At 42.8% G+C, this 19,296-nt stretch overlaps 2 protein-coding genes across 2 annotated transcripts; one reads left to right on the forward strand and one right to left on the reverse strand.

Annotated features, from left to right (window-relative positions):
- Positions 1-1,380: 1,380 nt before the first annotated feature.
- LOC143535383 (uncharacterized) lies at positions 1,381-15,317 on the forward strand. Its single transcript, XM_077029653.1, has 10 exons — positions 1,381-1,821; positions 2,437-2,592; positions 13,077-13,127; positions 13,209-13,478; positions 13,585-13,672; positions 13,831-13,908; positions 13,997-14,097; positions 14,647-14,817; positions 14,962-15,036; positions 15,261-15,317. The coding sequence occupies exons 1-10, from the start codon at positions 1,381-1,383 to the stop codon at positions 15,315-15,317; spliced, it is 1,488 nt and encodes a 495-aa protein (XP_076885768.1).
- A 680-nt stretch (positions 15,318-15,997) lies between these two features.
- LOC143535338 (exocyst complex component EXO70A1-like) lies at positions 15,998-19,060 on the reverse strand. Its single transcript, XM_077029620.1, has 2 exons — positions 18,518-19,060; positions 15,998-17,444 (listed from the first exon to the last, which is right to left on the reverse strand). Exons 1-2 carry the CDS (start codon positions 19,058-19,060, stop codon positions 16,176-16,178), a joined length of 1,812 nt encoding a protein of 603 aa, XP_076885735.1. The 3' UTR covers positions 15,998-16,175.
- Between the last annotated feature and the right edge of the window lie 236 nt (positions 19,061-19,296).

A 19,296-nucleotide genomic window follows, 5' to 3' on the forward strand; every position in this document is an offset into this window, starting at 1 on the left:
CCTATGAAGATCTTTGGCGCTACATTTCCTGAGTTGTCATAGAATGTTTGGCGCTTGACAGAATATAATCCAACGCCTAAAGGTGCGCTTTTGGCGCTTGGGTGGTTTTGGTATCCTACCTCTTCACTAACAAAGTCCAAGCATAGATAATGTATGTAAATCATTTTAATTATATGTTTGGTCTTTGTTCTCTTAACTTGTTTGCTATCTTCGTTCATTGTAGTGGTAGTATTTTGAGATCGAGCTCTTTAAACCTCGAAAACTCAATATGGCAAGAAAACTCAAACAGATGCATGCCCATCATTTTCTGCCAAGTGCCATTAAAACATATAGCTTTGAAGCACCATTAGTCATGTAACCTTGTGATAAGTTAATAATGTTGTAAATGAACTCATCTAATTGGCTTTACGAGCCAACTAGAAACGAGGACTGACTTAGTGTAAATAACTTTTGACAGACTTATTGAACCATCATTAATAAAATGATATTGATTCATGGTGGCTTATCTGTTCCACATTTAGATGAATTATAAATTTGTGTATAGATGCCTCTAGCGCTAAATAGGAATACTTTTTATCTTATAGACCAAATATTATTACATGACACATGATTATTTGATTTGAAGTTTTGAACACTTAATTATCAACATACCTATTATTGATGATCACCACAAAAGGTACAATGAAAAATTAATTGAATATTTTATGTAACAAAGTGTTATATATACACAAATTAAAGGTTATCCACAAAACACAAAACACAAAACATTAGTAGCGTAACATGTAACATGAAACAGAGGTATAAATACATAAAATAAAATAAAATAGAGGCATAAAAGCTAGGCATATATGAAAATATGAATAGTTTGGTTCAGGTTCGGTTAATTTGGTTAACTGAAGGTACACAAAAAATCGTAACCGATTTTATATTAATTCGGTTTTCAGTTAGTTTCAGTTCATTTTTCAATTTGGTTTCGATTAACTGAGTGTACACACAAAAAAAATGGAACCGCTTTTCAGTTAATTCGGTTTTTGGTAAATTTAAGTTCGCCTTTGGTTGATTCGGTTAACTAAGGGTACACAAAAAAATCCGTAAACTCTTTTCGGTTAATTAGGTTTACAGTTAATATCCGTTCGCTTTCTTCTGTTTCGGTTAATTTGGTCAACTAAGTGTACACAAAAAACCGTAACCGATTTTTGGCTAATTTGGTTTTCCGTTAATTTCAGTTCGTTTTCATTAGTTTTCAATTCGCTTTCGATTAACGGTTTGATTATTGCTCACCCGAACTTATACCAACCCAACTTCAAAAAGTATATAAATTCATTTGGCTGTCCTATTTCAACAAGCCAATAAACACAAGTGACACTCATAACAACACAAATGACCACCAACGAGTTCTCAAAGTCAGTTAACATAGGACTTAAACTATCCCAACGTATATACTACGGCAAACACGGTCCTCCAATGCGACCACCAAAGCCACCATCAATGACCAAATGTCCAACGTTACAATCACAACTATCATCCACCTCATCATTCCGGATGCCAGATAAGCATCATCATCCAACAGCACCAATGGTATATGCAATGATAAGTGATCCGGATATTGTGGATAATCCAGATATTCGAAGCTACCAGCCGCACATGTACGGGCGTTGTAATCCGCCTGCGTTGATTCCTCTTCATATGCATGAGGTTTCCATGAATGTGGACTGCTGTTTGGATACTGCGTTTGTTATTCTTACGGGTGTGTGGCGCATGCATTGCGTGACTGCGAGTGCGTGTTGTGATTGTCGAATCGCGATTCCCATGAGCGAGCAGGTAATTTTCTTTTTTCTTTAAACAATAAATTTCTTACTTCCTAAGACTTGAACCTGGACTTTTACGTGTTATAAAAGACGTTAATTTCCTTCATCACTGCGCCACCAACCGCAGAACAAGGCGTGCCACTATTTTTCTTCCCTTTTATTACTTTAATTTTTATTAACATAAATAATTTTTCTAAAGTTTTTAAAAATTTACCATTTGATTTTTTAAATAAATGTAAAAATACTTTTTTTATATTAATGTCGCTAGTCAATTCTGCACCACTATATGTCTACATGAAACATGTTCAACGAATAGTTATTAACATTAAGTAGATAAGTATGTGTTGCATATGCAGTTACGTAGTGCATGAAAGATAATTACATGTAACTGAGGGAAAGAAAGACGGTGAAAAAACCATCTTACATGTCACATTTAAAATAACAGGTATAAGTTCATACCCAATTCTTACAATTGGTATGTACTAAATATCTATATGGATTATGCGTTTACAACTAGTTATATATGGAATAAGCGTGTATACTATTTGAAGTGATTTCTTGTGTCCTAAAGTATAAAAGTTTCGTAATTAAGCACTGATCAAAAGATTAATTATGGTTTCGCTAACAGGGTTTACTACTAGACGTTGATGTTGAGACCGCCAAGAGATCATATTTCACCAAATTAGTTATGCCGCCTAACGATGAAAAAGATTCGGATCGAGTAGCCAAGGCAAAAGACGGGTTTATGATGAAACGCAACACATACACCCTAAAAATTCCCCAGGTTGACTTTGTTACCACTTATAAACGTGTAAAAAATGTTTTACGCATTTATAAGTGAGAACATAACAAGATTTATAAGTTAAAGCTCTTTATTTTACTTGCTCCATTAGGTTTATGGTGGATCCATTATCCATGTTAAAATTAGATGGTGAAGAAACACTAACCGGACCCCGGGCAGGTTACTGGTAACCTGGGGGTTGGAGAGATGTTTCCCACGAGGGGTTAGACCCTTGGAAGATGGTTCTTCTGATAACCTGCAAAACAGACACCGTGAGCTCGTCACTGAGAAGGGGGGGGTTCCTCCTTGTGACCACCCTCCGGCGTGAGAATCAGACTAGATTGCTCTTTAAATATAAAAGTATATTAAGAGATTGCTAGAGCAGATATCAGGTATATTATGATGATAATGTAATAAGATATGATAAGATGAGATGATCATACCATTTGTGGTATTTATAGCCGAAGGTAGGTTTCCAAGGGGTTTAGCCGGCCCAACACGCTACCAACTGTAACCTATGCACGTGCCCTGCCTGTGAGTGGTGGATAGGTAGCGGCTGACACAGAGCAGGCGTGTCGTGCACTCTTCCTCTTCTGCCAACTACAGGCTAGGCACGTGGTATGGCAGGAGTTGGTGGGTAGGCGGCGGCTATTGGTCACAGTGCTGTGGCGTGCTGTCTGCCATGCTGCTGTCAGTGAGCTGTCGCATTCTTGGTCAGATCTTTTGTCTGTACCTCGTCAGGTATCACACAAAAGATCCTCCATCATACGGACTGGCTCATTTAGGCGGGAGTTTTCCCCCTCCCGCCTTTGCTCATTCCTTCAGGTGACACTGGGGAGAGTTAAGTGCCTAGTGCGTGTAGCCATGCTGCGCGGGTGGCCTTCCCTCATGGCTTGTATCCGAGGCTGCGGGAACAGGCGGAGTCCTTCACCATGGGAGGCATTTCCTGCGGGACCAGCTTGCATACTGCGCGTAAGGACGTCACTTCTCTGAGCATGGTTGGTCCTGCGGATCCAGTTGGTCTCTGCGCAGACGTCCCTGTTTAAGGTGAGTCTTGCGGGTCCAACTGGGCTCTGCTGGGACCTACCTCTTCAAGTCCCCCCAGTCCAATGTTCTTCTCATGCGTGTTTAATAAAGTGAGGTGAACTTTTGGACTTAAAAGGGTTTTGAAAAGGGTTTTGTAAGGTTTTCCATGGGAAGTCCTTGTCACTTGCAGAAATGCCCGAGTTTCCTGCTTGGTCTTTGGGTATGATGCGGGTAGGTCTGTAATCTCCTCGCAAGTCAGGAGCATTGAGTCCCAGTTGTGTGGATTCTCCATGAGGTTTTGGTAGTTTTGAACATAGTGATCAATTATGTTAAAACCACCAATTCCATCCTGGAGCTTCAAACAACGTAGTTCTCGACGTTCCCGCTATGCGGGGATGCTATTTCCGTTTCCGCAAGCATTGCCCAGAAGATCCTTCTTGGTTTCAATTCCCAGCGGAGCGCTAGGTATGTGAAGGGTTTTGCCTTAACACTGTACCTGCGCTCGTCTTACGGTTACTTTACTCTCAAGGTATTCCTGGCGTCAATTCCCTGCGGGTGCTAGGTATGTGAAGGGTTTTGCCTTAACACTGTACCCGCATCCGTCTTACGGTTACTTGTTCACCAAGGTTCTTGGCTTCAATTCCCTGCAGGTGCTAGGTATGTGAAGGGTTTTGCCTTTACACTGTACCCGCAGCCGGCTTACGGTTACTTGTTTGCCAAGGTTTATTTGGCTTCAATTCCCTGCGGGTGCTAGGTATGTGAAGGGTTTTGCCTTTACACTGTACCCGCATCCGTCTTACGGTTACTTGCTTGCCAAGGGGTAAGGGGTATTTTCCCGCTTACTTTTTTAATACTTTCGAATTTTGAATTTTGAAATTCGAAGAGTTGGTGAAAAGATAAACCTCTGAAACGTCGTGCGACGGTTTCTTCTGACTGTGTCAGGACGTGCAGGAAGTTATGGTGACGTGACAGAACATGGTCATTCCAGTCGCTTTTTCAGGCGCGTGGGAGCGATTTTTCGGGCGCGTGGCCGCGAAATTACTGGCACACGTCCTTTCAACAGCTGTTGCCAGCTTGCTTTTTGCCACGTGTCATAGTTTCATTGCACATTTGATTTCTCTCTCCTCCGCATTAAATTCACCGCATTAATTGCGATTACTATATAAAGGGGGAGAGGGTTATTTGCAATTCACACTTTCCACTTTCATCTCTTCTCAAGTAATTTCCGGCGAATTTTTCTGTTCAGTAAAGCATTACCTTGAAATCTCTTTTCGTCTTTCTTCCACCATGTCTTCTCATGATGCTGATGACCAGAAAACTGCTGGCGAATGCCAGTGCTCTCTTCCTGTCGATCTGTACCAGTATATCATCAGGAAGTTCATGCTCGAGTTTCTCGAGCCTGAGTTTCCTGAACCCCACCATACTGTGTACGATGCCCCTAGTGGCAAGATCGGGGTTTATGCTGCATTCTTTGTCTACGGGAACCTTAGGTTTCCGTTGACAAAGTTTGTGTACCGTGTCCTAGAGAGGCACGGTGTGCACCTGACAGAGGTGCACCCCATGGCCATTGCCAAGGTCCGGCACTTTGAGTGGGTGTGCCGGATACTGGGCCTTGAGCCCCTCGTTGATCGCCTGATGACCTTCTATACATGGAGGTGCATCCAAGGGTGGTACACTCTTACAACCCGTATCAAGGATTTAAAGATTTGTACCACCGAGCGGAGTCTTCGCTCATGGAGAAGAGAGTTCTTCTTCATATCCGCTCGCGCCATCCCCATCGCCATGAAGTTCAAGAATGGCCAGGCGCTTCCGAACCTTCCCGCCCTTAACTACGAGGAGGCGGAATGGTTCTCGAAGATTTCCCGGGTCCAGTCCCCAGTTTTCCGTTTTCCGGAGTCGGCGATGGTGATGTTGGGGATGAGCCGGGTGTGGAAGGCGGCGAATGCGGATAAGGTTCCGATCGTCCTTGAATATGGTTCGAACTCTGTCCCTTATGGTACGTCTTGTTTCATTTTGCTGACTTCGATTTTTACTAACTTTCTTGTTGATTTCAGAGGGGAACGATCTTCAGTCGCTCCTGAACCCGCGGGAGGAAGATGGTCCCGCGCGGATGGGTACTCGTGCTCTGGACGAGAACGAGTTGCCCATCTTAGAGCAGACCGCGGGTCGGTTCGTGGAGGTTTACCCGCCAGGCCAAGAGATCCTGAGCCTCCGACGGCCAGGTAAGCCTATCTTCTACCCTGAACCTCTCAATGCTGTGCCTGCTGCTGGAGTTCATGACATTTCTTCTTCTGAGGAATCCGCAGAAGGTCCTCCACTGGTGCGGAAGAAAAAGGCTGCCGTCGGGAAGGGCAAGGAGAAGGTGGCCTCTACGGCCGACCCGGTAATCCTATCTGACTCGGAGTCAGATAATGCAGAGGTGGCGGGGAAGCCCGGTGGTGAGGAGACCACCGCTCCGGAGGCTGCAGGTGTTACCTCCGGGGAGGCAGCGACGACGACGGTTACCGGTGTCAAGAGGCCGGCTCCATCGGGTTCGCCCCCGCTCGTCCGTGCGTTCAAGCTCAAGAAACCCCGTGAGTACCCCCATAATTCTTGTCTAGATTTGTTGTTTCAAATAAATTTTTCTAACACTTTTGCTTGTGCAGGTGTGGATGTTGACGCATTCCAGGGTGGAGTTGGAGCAAGTATTCCCCCGCCAATGACGGTAGGCTCGGTCAGCCTTCCCGAGGCGTCGACCCAGGCGTCTACGCCTGCTTCCGCTGGTTCCAGCCTTCCTGAGGCTGTTCCAGCTGAGAAGGTGTCTCCGCCGGCCGTGAGTGCAATTTTTACAGCATCTTTCACGGAGCCGGCGGTTACTGTTGCTGAGGAGGTGGCGCCAAACATGGCTACCACAGCGGCTGCCACTATACCTGCGCCACCGGCACCGACGGCCGGACCATCAGGTATGCGCCAGGCTTCCCGCCGATCTATGCCACCTTCCCGTCTGCCTGACCTGTTGGATGGATTTCCTTTAGGTTCAGGTGATGGGTTTGGCGGCTATCGGCCTGTTATTGACCCTACAGGTACGTAGGGTTCTTTTTCCCTTATATATTTTTATCATCTTTTCCTAACTGCCTTTGTTTCTTTTGCAGTGTCGGATTCCAATGAAGTGTATGTTCCAAGATGGAACATACGCCGAGGAACAACCCTTCGCACCCCTGTGGAGTGCGTGGACTGGGCTCGCCACGCTGCTCCTCATGGTGCGTTGGGGGAAGCCATGGCTAGCTACCAAGAGGGTAGGCTAACCAATGAGCTTCGGGTTCTCCAGGCCCGAACGCAGCCCCGCGTCGAGCTGCTTTGTCGTGAAAACGACAAGTTAAAAGCAGCTCGCGCCAAAGATATATCTGAAGCGCGGGCTCTTCGGGAGGAGAACCGGCAGTTGGCCGCTGCCGCAGCCGAGAAGGAGAAGGCATTCAAGGCCCTCGAGGTTGAAGTCCAGGCGCGACTCGAGGCCCGCTCCAAGGCTGCCCAAGCTGTGAATGAACAGCTTCGGCTGGCCAAGGAGACTGCGCGAAACTCAACTGAGAGGGCTGCCAAGGCTGAAGCTGTTGCTGAGCCACTTCGCGAAGAGAATGAGCAGCTTAAATGCAAATTAAAGGCTCTTCAGCATGCTCATGACGCCTTGGCAATGGAAGATGCCAAGAAGCTGCAGGAGATCCTTGACCAGAGGGGGGTGCTTGACCGCACTGAAAGGAAACTCAAAAGCGTCGAAGAGGCTGCCGCCAAGGAAGTTCAACTTGCCAACCTTGATAAAAACGGAGCCGAACGTGCTTACAAAGAAAGTCAAGCTACCCTCCAATGGCTGCTTCGAGAAGCGTTGCCTCAGGTATCTTTATCTTTTTCTTTACGCTTTCCGCTCGTAATTAGAAAATGTTCTAAACTTGTATTCTTTTGTAGGTTGCGCGTCGGGTCCTTTCAGAGACCTCTTATGACGATGCGATGAGCGCAGCCCTCAACGCTTCTCATGAGGATGGGGAGAAGACTGGCTTCCTGCTTGGTCTAGGGTTTGCTGAGAGAGGCTTTCCGCCCTCCAACTTCCCTTTATTCAATGTTAATACTGAAGCTGCTTATGACCAAGCTGTGAACCAGTACGCTGCCTTCCCGCATCCAGTGGTGGAGAAGGTGAATGAGGCTGCTGCTGCTGATGATGGGCTAAACATCCTTAAGGCTTTCCTTGGGCAGCCACGCTCAGACGGTGCTGGTCCAAGCGGAGGTGGCCCTGAAGCCTGATCCTGAAGATCTCTTCCCACCGCTAGGATAGACTTAGCTTTGTATAGATTTCTTTTAGGCGGGTAGTTACCCGGCCACTGTTGTAATACATCATTGAAATATTAATCTTTTTGCGTATAAGACTGTTATTTCCTTCTTTGGGTTCCTTGCTTTATAAACTTATGACTTGCATGTTTAAATTAGCAATTTTCCAAGTGTTCAGAATAAGAACCTTTGAACGTGGTTGATAGTGGGTTAAAGTTTCGCTTCCTCCTTCGTGATTGTGCGGGTAGAACCGTCACTTGCACTTGGTAGGATGGCTAAACTTTAACTTTTATCTAACCTGCGTGCTGGTTTTTCTTACTTTTTTAGGATAAGTTAACCTTTGAACGTGGTTGATAATAGGTGTGAAGTTTTGCTTCCTCTTTCGTGATTGTGCGGGTAGAACCGTCACTTGCACTTAGTAGGATGGCAGAACTTTACCCTTATCTGACCTGCGTGTAGGTTTCTCATGTTTTGAGGATAAGTTAACCTTTGAACGTGGTTGATAATAGGTGAAGTTTTGCTTCCTCTTTCGTGATTGTGCGGGTAGAACCGTCACTTGCACTTAGTAGGATGGCAGAACTTTACCCTTATCTGACCTGCGTGTAGGTTTTTCTCATCTTTTGAGGATAAGTTAACCTTTGAACGTGGTTGATAATAGGTGAAGTTTTGCTTCCTCTTTCGTGATTGTGCGGGTAGAACCGTCACTTGCACTTAGTAGGATGGCAGAACTTTACCCTTATCTGACCTGCGTGTAGGTTTTTCTCCTCTTTTTAAGAATTTTGTTTTGAACCGTTCGACGCGCGGTTGTCGATAGGTTAGTGTTCATTTTCCTTTCATGATTCATGCGGATAGACCGGCACTTTCATTTAATGGGATGAACTCTTTCAACTGACCTGCGTGAAGGTTTGCCACGTTATTGGGTTCGTGCGGGTAAGACCGCCTTCCCACGCAACGACTTCACGTAATGTGAATGTCGTCACCAGTGTTGGATAGTTTTAACCGTTCGACGCGCGGTTGTTGACAGGTTATTATTCAGTTTCCTTAATGATTCATGCGGATAGACCGGCACTTTCATTTTTGGGTGCTGAACTTTTTCCCCTTCAACTGACCTGCGTGAAGGTTTGTTACGTTATTGGGTTCGTGCGGGTAGGACCGCCTTCCCATGCAATGATTTCACGTAATTATGCGGTGAAAACCGGCATATTAGTGTCCAGAAAAGTATAAATGTAAAATCATCAGCTTCGATGTTCTAGAGAGAATCATTTCCATTAGAAGTGGCTCTTGGCCTTTTCTTTACAAATTGGAATTGATTTACATGCAAACTGTGTAAATGAGCTCCCTTCCATGTTGTTGGGATGGGAGCGCCATCGAGCCGACACGCACCTGTTTCGGGACCTCGTTCTTTACGCAGCATGTAGTCTCTATTGAAGCTGATTTTTTATTCGTGTTTACCCCAGCCGTGGTTCCACACGCACCTGCCTGCCTGCTTAGCTTTTATTTCGCCACGAGGTGCGCGAGCGTCCCATCTCTGACGAATGTTTCGACCATGTCTTTTACGTCTATGCATTCTTCAGTGTTGTGGCCTTTTGTTCTGTGATAGTCACAGTACTTGCTCCGATCAGCATCGTGACGATGTCGGATTTCTGGAGGCTTTGGCCATGGGAGCTCTTCAGTAGCAAATATGTCAGTGACGCTTTTGGTAAGTGGCGTCCATCTGGGGTTCCGGTGCGGCTTTACATTATCCCTTTCACCCAATCGGTGCTGTAAGCCGGATGAGGTGTCAAAGTTTACCCTTGACTGCCAAATGCCTTGCTTCCGTTTTTTGTTCAATCGGGCGGTGAGGACGTTGTCCTCTCTCGTCCTCTGGGTGTAAAGGTTTGTGTTCTGCGGAAGGTCTCTACCCAGTTGCTTCTCCGTTTCCGCATAGCGTTTTGCTGCTGTCATGATGCCATCCCATGTGGATGGCATTCCATCTTTACCCGTTAGGGTCCGGATAAGCTCTGGGTCCTGCGCGCCCTGGATGAAGGCTGCGCGAACAAGATCCTCGCTGATATTGCCCAAACTTAACTTCTTCGAGTTGAAGCGAGTGATGAAGTTTGGCAGAGATTCATCTTCTTCCCGTATGCATTTGAGGATTGTCCATTGCTCCTCGGTATACTTTCGCTGCTGGCTGAAGTGTTGGCTAAACTTCTGCTGGAAGTCTGCCCAGTCGTAAATGTGGTTAACCGGTAAACGATCAAACCAAGCCCTAGCAGCCCCCACTAGCGTCATTTGGAACATGTAACACCACGTGGGTTCCGTCCAATTGCTAACGGTTGCCCCCGCTATGAACCTGTTCAAATGATCGTCTGGATCAGATAGGCCATCATATGTGCCTATGTTAGGCATTTGTTTAGCACTTTTCGGGGCAATTGCTTCAGCAATGTCCCTTGCAAATTTGGACGTTCCTGCATTTGTAACGTTTGGTCTGAACGTTTTAGAGAAGTCTCGTGGACTTCCATCTATGCTTTTTGGTTTGAAGGCTTGTCCAAAATGCCTTTTCGGTTGGGTTTCCGTTTCTTTACGCTTCCCTTTTGCCTTATGACGAGGGTTCGCGTCGGAGTCGGATTCCTCCGAGTCATCCTCCCAGTATTCGAATTCGTCGGCCTTTTGCACGGAACGCAAGCGTTCGTTCAACTCAGCCTGGAATTCCTTTTGTCGTGCCTCCGCCCATGCCTTGACTTCGTCGAGAGTCTGGCGGGGGAGTCTTCGTTTTTCAAACTGGGTATCGGTGGATCCCAGTAGGCGGTCATTTACTGCACTTGCCCCTGCTTTAGTAAGTGGGGTAGTGTTCGTAAAATTTACTTCACTTGCTCCGGCTTCGGTAGCCGGAGTAGTGTTTGTAAAAACTGTGTTGCCGGTATTCCCCCCAATAGCTGGGGTTGTGGTTACCGGAATTTCTCTAACCATCTTTTGTATAAAGTTTTGAAAAAACTGGTGAAAATTGTAGTTCTAGCTTTATGCACGGATGGCGCCAATGAAGAAACACTAACCGGACCCCGGGCAGGTTACTGGTAACCTGGGGGTTGGAGAGATGTTTCCCACGAGGGGTTAGACCCTTGGAAGATGGTTCTTCTGATAACCTGCAAAACAGACACCGTGAGCTCGTCACTGAGAAGGGGGGGGTTCCTCCTTGTGACCACCCTCCGGCGTGAGAATCAGACTAGATTGCTCTTTAAATATAAAAGTATATTAAGAGATTGCTAGAGCAGATATCAGGTATATTATGATGATAATGTAATAAGATATGATAAGATGAGATGATCATACCATTTGTGGTATTTATAGCCGAAGGTAGGTTTCCAAGGGGTTTAGCCGGCCCAACACGCTACCAACTGTAACCTATGCACGTGCCCTGCCTGTGAGTGGTGGATAGGTAGCGGCTGACACAGAGCAGGCGTGTCGTGCACTCTTCCTCTTCTGCCAACTACAGGCTAGGCACGTGGTATGGCAGGAGTTGGTGGGTAGGCGGCGGCTATTGGTCACAGTGCTGTGGCGTGCTGTCTGCCATGCTGCTGTCAGTGAGCTGTCGCATTCTTGGTCAGATCTTTTGTCTGTACCTCGTCAGGTATCACACAAAAGATCCTCCATCATACGGACTGGCTCATTTAGGCGGGAGTTTTCCCCCTCCCGCCTTTGCTCATTCCTTCAGGTGACACTGGGGAGAGTTAAGTGCCTAGTGCGTGTAGCCATGCTGCGCGGGTGGCCTTCCCTCATGGCTTGTATCCGAGGCTGCGGGAACAGGCGGAGTCCACCATGGGAGGCATTTCCTGCGGGACCAGCTTGCATACTGCGCGTAAGGACGTCACTTCTCTGAGCATGGTTGGTCCTGCGGATCCAGTTGGTCTCTGCGCAGACGTCCCTGTTTAAGGTGAGTCTTGCGGGTCCAACTGGGCTCTGCTGGGACCTACCTCTTCAGATGGTCACAAAAACTGTTGTATCAAGATGATGAGTCCTGCCTCAATGTGCCATTCACTTTCCCCTCATATGTTTTACCTTTGGACAAAACAACTCCTAAAATAGAAAAAGTGTCACTAAATGTAAACTCTGGTACTGAAACTATGATTACATGTAGATTTGCAAGCCACCCCTTTAAGTTATGCCATTATTAAAGTTTAATACATGTATTTAACTTTGTTCTTATATCTATTTAGGGTAACACACAAAAACTGGATAAAGTTATAAATAATTTTGAAAAATAAAAAATAAATATTTATTCTCATAATCTTAAACATCTTTATTTATTATCAGAGTAAACTATGGTTTTCGTGGTTTTCGTTCATGTGGTTTGTCTAAATGTGCGGTTTTAGTTCAATAGTTTCAAATCTGCGATTTTCGTCCATGTGGTTTCATTTCACTTGCAATTAAACCCGACCCACTAACCCCGTTAATTTTGATTGTTAAACCCATCGGCGTGCCCCTCACGTGAGGGGCAAATTTGTCCTTTTTTTCCCAAATACACCTCAGCTCCTCACGCGAAGGGGTTTGCGAATTAGGGTTGGGGTTTATTTAGGGAGAAAACGGATAAAACTGCCCCTCGCATGAGGGGCACGCTGATGAATTTAACGACCAGACTTAACGGAGTTAGTGGGTTGCAAGTGAAATGAAACCATTGGGACGAAAATCGCAGAATTAAAACTATTGGACTAAAACCGCAGATTCGGAGAGGGATGAAAACCGCAATTTACTCTTATTATTATTATTATTATTGTTATTATTATTATTATTATTATTATTATTTGAAAGGAGGTGCAACAACAAGCTGGGGAAGCAAGCTTCTTATATGAGGCTGAAGTTCTGAAATGGTCCACTCAAGACTTCTATTTTGCTTATTCTGTAAGACCTCGGATCTTATGTCTTTTACTTGTTCGTCGCGCTAACATTACTTAATAAAACATAACCCAAATCGACACGTTTTACCCGTTCATTTTCAGCTAAATTATTATTTGTCCCATTTAAACCATTCTAGATTAAAAACACAACCAAAATCGACCTATACATACGTAAAGAGGTTAAAAATTCTACATGTAATAAATCTAACGGGTTCGATTAGTTGTGTGGAGGTATGCTCGAATGAGATCATAGGCGGTCTGCTCTTGCAACATCCATCTGTATATGATTTGGATCAGAGAGACATGTTTTGCTTTTATCTTTTTCCCGGGACTAACAAAGATAACAAGGTCAGTTATGAACAATATTAATTGATGATGATTCTGGTAACTTTGATTTGCGATCGATATTATTGTTTTTTATCAACTTAGGTTTTCAGAAAGGAAATGATATTTTTACTGGACATAAGTGGGAGCATGCGCGACACCCCTCTTGAGCAATCAAAATACGCAATAGCAGCCTCCCTCTCAAAGCTTAACCATGAAGATTCGTTTAATATCATCGCGTTTAACGAAGATACTCAGTCGTTTTCATCTTCATTAGAGTTGGCAACCGAAGAAACGATCACAAATGCAACTGAATGGATGTGGGAAAACTTGGTTGCAGACGGAGGTACAAACCTTATGTCGCCGTTGAAACAGGTACTACGGTTACAAATCAAACTTATACAATTTTTATTTTTTTTAATGTTGGTATAAATTATAATATTGCAAGATTTATGTTCTGATGATGTTGATTAATATTCAGGCACTTGACATGGTTGGTAAGACTGATGAGTCAATTCCTCTTATCTTTCTTGTTACTGATGGCTCGGTTGAAGACGAAAAAGATATTTGTAATATGATCAAATTTAGCCTCGTGGACGGAGGCATGAATTCTCCCCAAATTTACACATTTGGCATAGGTCCGGTTTTTTAAATCTTTTTAGTTAGTATTCTTTTCAAATATTTGCATATATGCACTTTGTTTTGAAAGTGAGTTTTTCATTTGCAGGTTCATACTGTAATCAATATTTCCTGCAAACGCTTGCACATCTTGGAAGGGGATACTATGACGCTGCACGTGATGTAGGTCAGTTTTTAGCAACATAACGAGGTTTTAGTACTGTGTTTTTCCCATCAATCTTAAATCTGATTTTAACAAATAATGTTCGTGGCAGATTCAGTTGGTGATCGTATGGAACGGCTGTTAGATAAGGCTATGTCTCCTATGCTTGCAAATGTAATCCTTGATGCATTACAAAATCTTGAATCATATGAGGTGCATTTGTAATTATTTACTTGAATTCGGGCTTTTACGTCTTTTTATAATTTAGCTCCTTTTTGTAAGTTCTTTCTGTTTTGAGTGAACTGCGGTTTTCGTCTCTGTGGTTTGTCCAAATCTCCAGTTTTAGTCTAATAGTTTCAAATTTGCGATTCTCGTCCAAGTGGTTTCATTTCACTTGCAATTAAACCCGACCCCCTAACCCCATTAAGTCTGGTCATTAAACCCATTAGCGTGCCCTCACGTAAAGGGCAGTTTTGTCCTTTTTTCCCCAAATACAACCCAGCCCCTCATGTGAGGGGGGCTTTCGACTTACAGCTGGGGTTTATTTGGGGAGAAAAAGGACAAAATTGCCCTTCACATGAGGGGCACGTTGATGGGTTTAACGACTAGACTTACGGGGTTAGTGGGGTCGGGTCTAATTGCAAGTGAAATGAAACCACAGGGAGAAAAATCGGAAATTTGAAACTATTGGACTAAAACCGCATATTTGAACAAACCACAGGGACGAAAACCGCATTTTACTCTTCTGTTTATTTCTTGCAGTTGTACCCGTCTGGTATTCCAGATTTGTTATCTGAAAGCCCGTTAATTGTAACGGGTCGATACCAAGGAAAATTCCCTGAGTTTGTGAAAGCTAGCGGTTTACGGGCCGATCTAAATACTTGTGTGATTGATGTTAAAGTGAGAAACATAACAGACATACACTTGGAAAAGGTAAAAAGTTTAACTGTATTTTAATCTCCAATTTATGCTTTTTAATCCATCTTTTGAAATATTTTGCATTTTTATCTTAATTGGCATAAAGTTCAATAACGTGTTTAATTATTTTTTTATGTCACATTTTGTTTCCATTTGCAGGTATGTGCTAGGATAGAGGTGGATATACTCACTGCACATGCATGGTTGGAACAAAACACACATATGGAAGACAAGGTTTCATTATTATTTCTTGATCTCTATTCACACCATACTGAGATTTGACCATTTCAACCTGTTTTAATTAATAACGGGTCAAATGAGTCAAACGGGTTAAATTGGTTCAAATTCGCTTAAAAAAATAATCTTATTATTTTAATACGAATAATATAGTTTTTATAATCATTAATCATACTAAATACAGTAAATGTTAATAAAATTATAAAATATGAAAATTGAAGGAAAAAAAAAGTGATGACAGATTGGCTCAATATGACATTATGACCTGGCCTGGTTGACCTATAAATAAGTTATATGTTTTGATATGTTACCTGACTCGCGCAACCCACATGTTTTCCACATCATACATCAATGCTAGGTTGCAAAAATGAGCTTACAAAGAGGAATTCCTTCTGAGTACACGCGTATGATTCTAGTTCAGAACAACAGAGTAAATCCGAACGTGAATTCACTTCTACTAGATGAGGTATATATTCATCTAAGGATACATCATTTTACTAATTAGTTATCATTATAAGTCAAAGATATGATGTTTTAAACTTCAAGTACACACTTTCGCAGAAACATTCAAAACCGACAAACCAGAAGATATACTTAAGGAATATATGCATTGGATTTGGTAACTTAAAGGCCACAGCCGAAAACCTACCTCCAGGAATTGACGATGTAAAGTTAAACGAAGCTGTAAAAATGGTGATTAAGGCTGCATCATCATGCTACGGTTTCATGGAAAGTTGGGTCTGTTGGAGGTGCTTGATGCAGACTTGGTCTCGAGTCAAGAACGACTAATGTGCCCTTGCTATCACAAAACTTTGCACTGCGCTCGCTTGTCTCGAGTTTCTAGATTGTTGTTGCGACTTTTGTGATTCGTGCATCAATTTAGTAGAAACTATATGTTAAAAAATAAAAAACATACCTATTGTATTATCATAAATGATCATATATGTTATATGTATAATAATTATGCAAGAAGCAATTAACATTACGAAGTTGAGGAAAACCGGTTAATGTTACGTGTAAATGAAGTTATAACGAGTATGCATTTCGATTAACAAGATAATCTGAATAAATAGATGAACAAACAACAGGAAAAATAATCAAAGAATTGTATCCTACAGTAAAACCTGATGAACCTCTCACTGTGATCTTCTTCTAGAGTGCTGAGAAACAGCGTAACCTTCAAACAAATCCAACACACCATTCTCAAGATCTTCAACCGAGTATTTAATATAATTCTCCGAAATATGATTCCTGTATCTCCCGAGAAACGATCTGTAAGCCGGTATTAGTTTCTCCAGTATCGAAATCCTTAACTCTTCACGAAGCTGTTCGTCAGGTACTAGCCACAACGCTTGCGTCCGATGCACTTCATCAAATATAGCATTAAACGACTTAAACCTTTCTCTTAACGCACTCTTCGAAACACCAGACGAGAAGCTCCCAGTCGAGTGCAACCCTTGGTCTCTCAGACAATGTAGCACGCCAATCCACGTGGCGCGTTGGTGGTTCGTTGCGGCTTGCCGGAATATTCTCGTGAGAGTTCTTAAAAACTGATCACCGATCATTTCTCGTAACTCTAGTGATCCTTTGATTTTCTGAACAATGTAATGCACATTGTTCATAATAAACAACTGCGCGAGCGAATTCTCTTTGTAGTGTTTTGACTTGTTTTCTAAATTGAACTGTAGTATTGTTATGATCCAGATCAGATGGAGGGTTAATGGCGGCTGCTCTTCGTGCTCCGTGAAGTCCATTTCCGGAGCGGTTATATCACAGTGTCGAGACCCGGTTGTAGGTTTCGATATTATTATCTCCCCTAGCGTTTGCTTATAGTCCGAAATCAAGCTTATATAATTCATAACATATCTAGTTAACGGATGAATAGTACCTCCCGCAACAGGAACCTTAGACGGTTCTCGAAGGACTGCATTTTCGAACTCCGACAACATTCCTCTCACAGCCTCGGCTAGTCTAGAGAGTATCTCGGGCGCTTGAATTCGGATAGATTCCGCAGGTTTTGAATCAAACACATCATCAATATCGGGTAACAACTCGAGTAACGAATCGTGTAGATCTAATATTTTAAACAGTTTCTCGGGCGATCTTCGGCTAATGCTAATCGCTTCGACGAAGTTGAAGAGCTGATTCGCGGGAGATTTAACTGTTTCGATGAAACACGCATCGTCAGCTGCTAATGTTCCGAGATCTTCGAAGATCTGTTTGCATAGCTTCTTCTCACTAGCGAACAACACTCTGATACACACTTTCGCAGCTCGTGTCCACCTGCCGATTTTCGCGTTCATCGCCTCCCATTCGAGTCTCTGGATATCTCCGATGCTTAGTTTCTCGACACCGAGCTTTTTGAAGCTTCCATCCACAACGGACTTCCGTACACTTCCGTACACCTGAAAGAACGTAGGGCCGTCACTTTTAACCGAAACCCAAAATGAAAAACCGAACCGAGGAAAACACTAGCCCGAACCAAGTAATTCTTGGGTTTGAATTTTGTTTTTCAAGTCAACCTACCCGAATAAACTTTTAGTTTTAATACCAGATATATTTTTAAGTATAATAGGCTAAGCCTTAATGCTTAGCCGCCGAGGTTATAGGAATTTGGCCAAGATCGACAGTTTTCATTCCACCTATCATGGATCAACTTTTTATTGTTTGTTTATTAATTATTTCGATTTACAACTAAAAGCAACCATAATCAAATACCTTAATCACGGCAGATTAAACACAATTTTGTTGGGTTTTTATTTTTATTATGGCCAGACTTTGTTAATTTGTTGAATCTTACTTTTAGTATATAGTTTTTAGTATATAGTTTTATTAGATTATATTGGTTTATTATTCGTTTATTTACCTTACAAGTGAAAAAAACATATTTTGTTTCAATTTTAGCATCATTGGCTTTTTTTCTCTTTTTGTTATCTAAATACTTGAAACCCGAATCCAAAAAAACCATGAGAGAGATTTGGGTTGGGTTTCGAATTTCAGATTTTATTATTCGTTTATTTACCTTACAAGTGAAAAAACATATGCTATTTTAATTTTAGCATCGTAGACTTGTTTTATTTTTCTGTTATCTTAATACTCGAAACCCAAACCCAAAAATGCCATGAGACGGATTTAGGTTGGGTTTCGACTTTCAGGTTTTATTAGTCGTTTATTTATCTTACAAGTGAAAAAACATATGTTGTTTTATTTAACATCGTAGGCTTTTTTTTGTCTTTTTTTTATCTAGAATACTCGAAACCCGAACCCAAAAAAACCATGAAAGAGATTTGGGTTGGGTTTCAACTTCCGGGTTTTATTAATCATTTATTTACCTTATAAGTGAAAATACATATATTGTTTTAATTTTAATATATATTTGTTTTGAACCAAAAACACAATGAGAGAGATTTAAGTTGGGTTTCGACTTTTGACTTTTGGGTCTAGATTTAAAATTTTGAAACCCGAAGACCACCCCTACCTGAACGCACTCACGGAAATACCCAGCCGCGATCATGCGTTGCGCAATCGAACGCAGATCCAATATCCTTTCGGGCGGTAACAGATCCTGTTCCCGAATACTATTCATAGATCTACAGCTCGCAAACGTCACACTCCGCTCATTCCGATCCGTAAACGAAGCCGAACTAATCCTCGAAATCGACTCTTCACTCTCCGGTGACTCACTTTTATTAAAACTGCTCGATCTCGGAGTCGTTCTCGGCGTCAAAACCGGTTCAAACCCCGTTTCAGTTTCAATCGGAGTCGAATTGGCGATCAGAATATTACGAAACTCGTCTTCGAGCCGAGCCATGGCGATCTGGATAACGTTGTTGACCTTCGTTGACTTGTCACCTGAATTTAATAAAGTTTGTATTTGATCAACGGCTTGTAGGTAATTGTTGATCTCTTGGCGATTGCCTTCGAATATCATGCGTGTTCTCGCGTCTTCTGAGGCGGTGGAGTCCCACCGGAAGATGGTGTGTTCGGCGGTGGTGGTGACGTCATTTGCCGGTGATCCCATGAGGGTATTTTTGTAATTTTGGGTTGGTGGTGAAGAAGGTGGTGACAGAGGATTTCGATGCGAGGGAGGAATTGGTGTTATTAAAATAAGTAAAATACAAATGGTTCTGAAATTAATAAGTTAGAGATATGCATTTTAAATAATATCAACTTAGAGATATGTAATATTTAATTGGATGGATATTGGGAATTGAGGATTTGAGCTAGGGTGTTCACAAATCGAATGGAGGCTTTGCT

The sequence above is a fragment of the Bidens hawaiensis genome, unplaced genomic scaffold (genome assembly GCF_021521415.1).
Source record: "Bidens hawaiensis isolate Kalapana, Puna unplaced genomic scaffold, B.hawaiensis_p1.1 tig00010467_1, whole genome shotgun sequence".
Lineage (NCBI taxonomy): Eukaryota > Viridiplantae > Streptophyta > Magnoliopsida > Asterales > Asteraceae > Bidens > Bidens hawaiensis.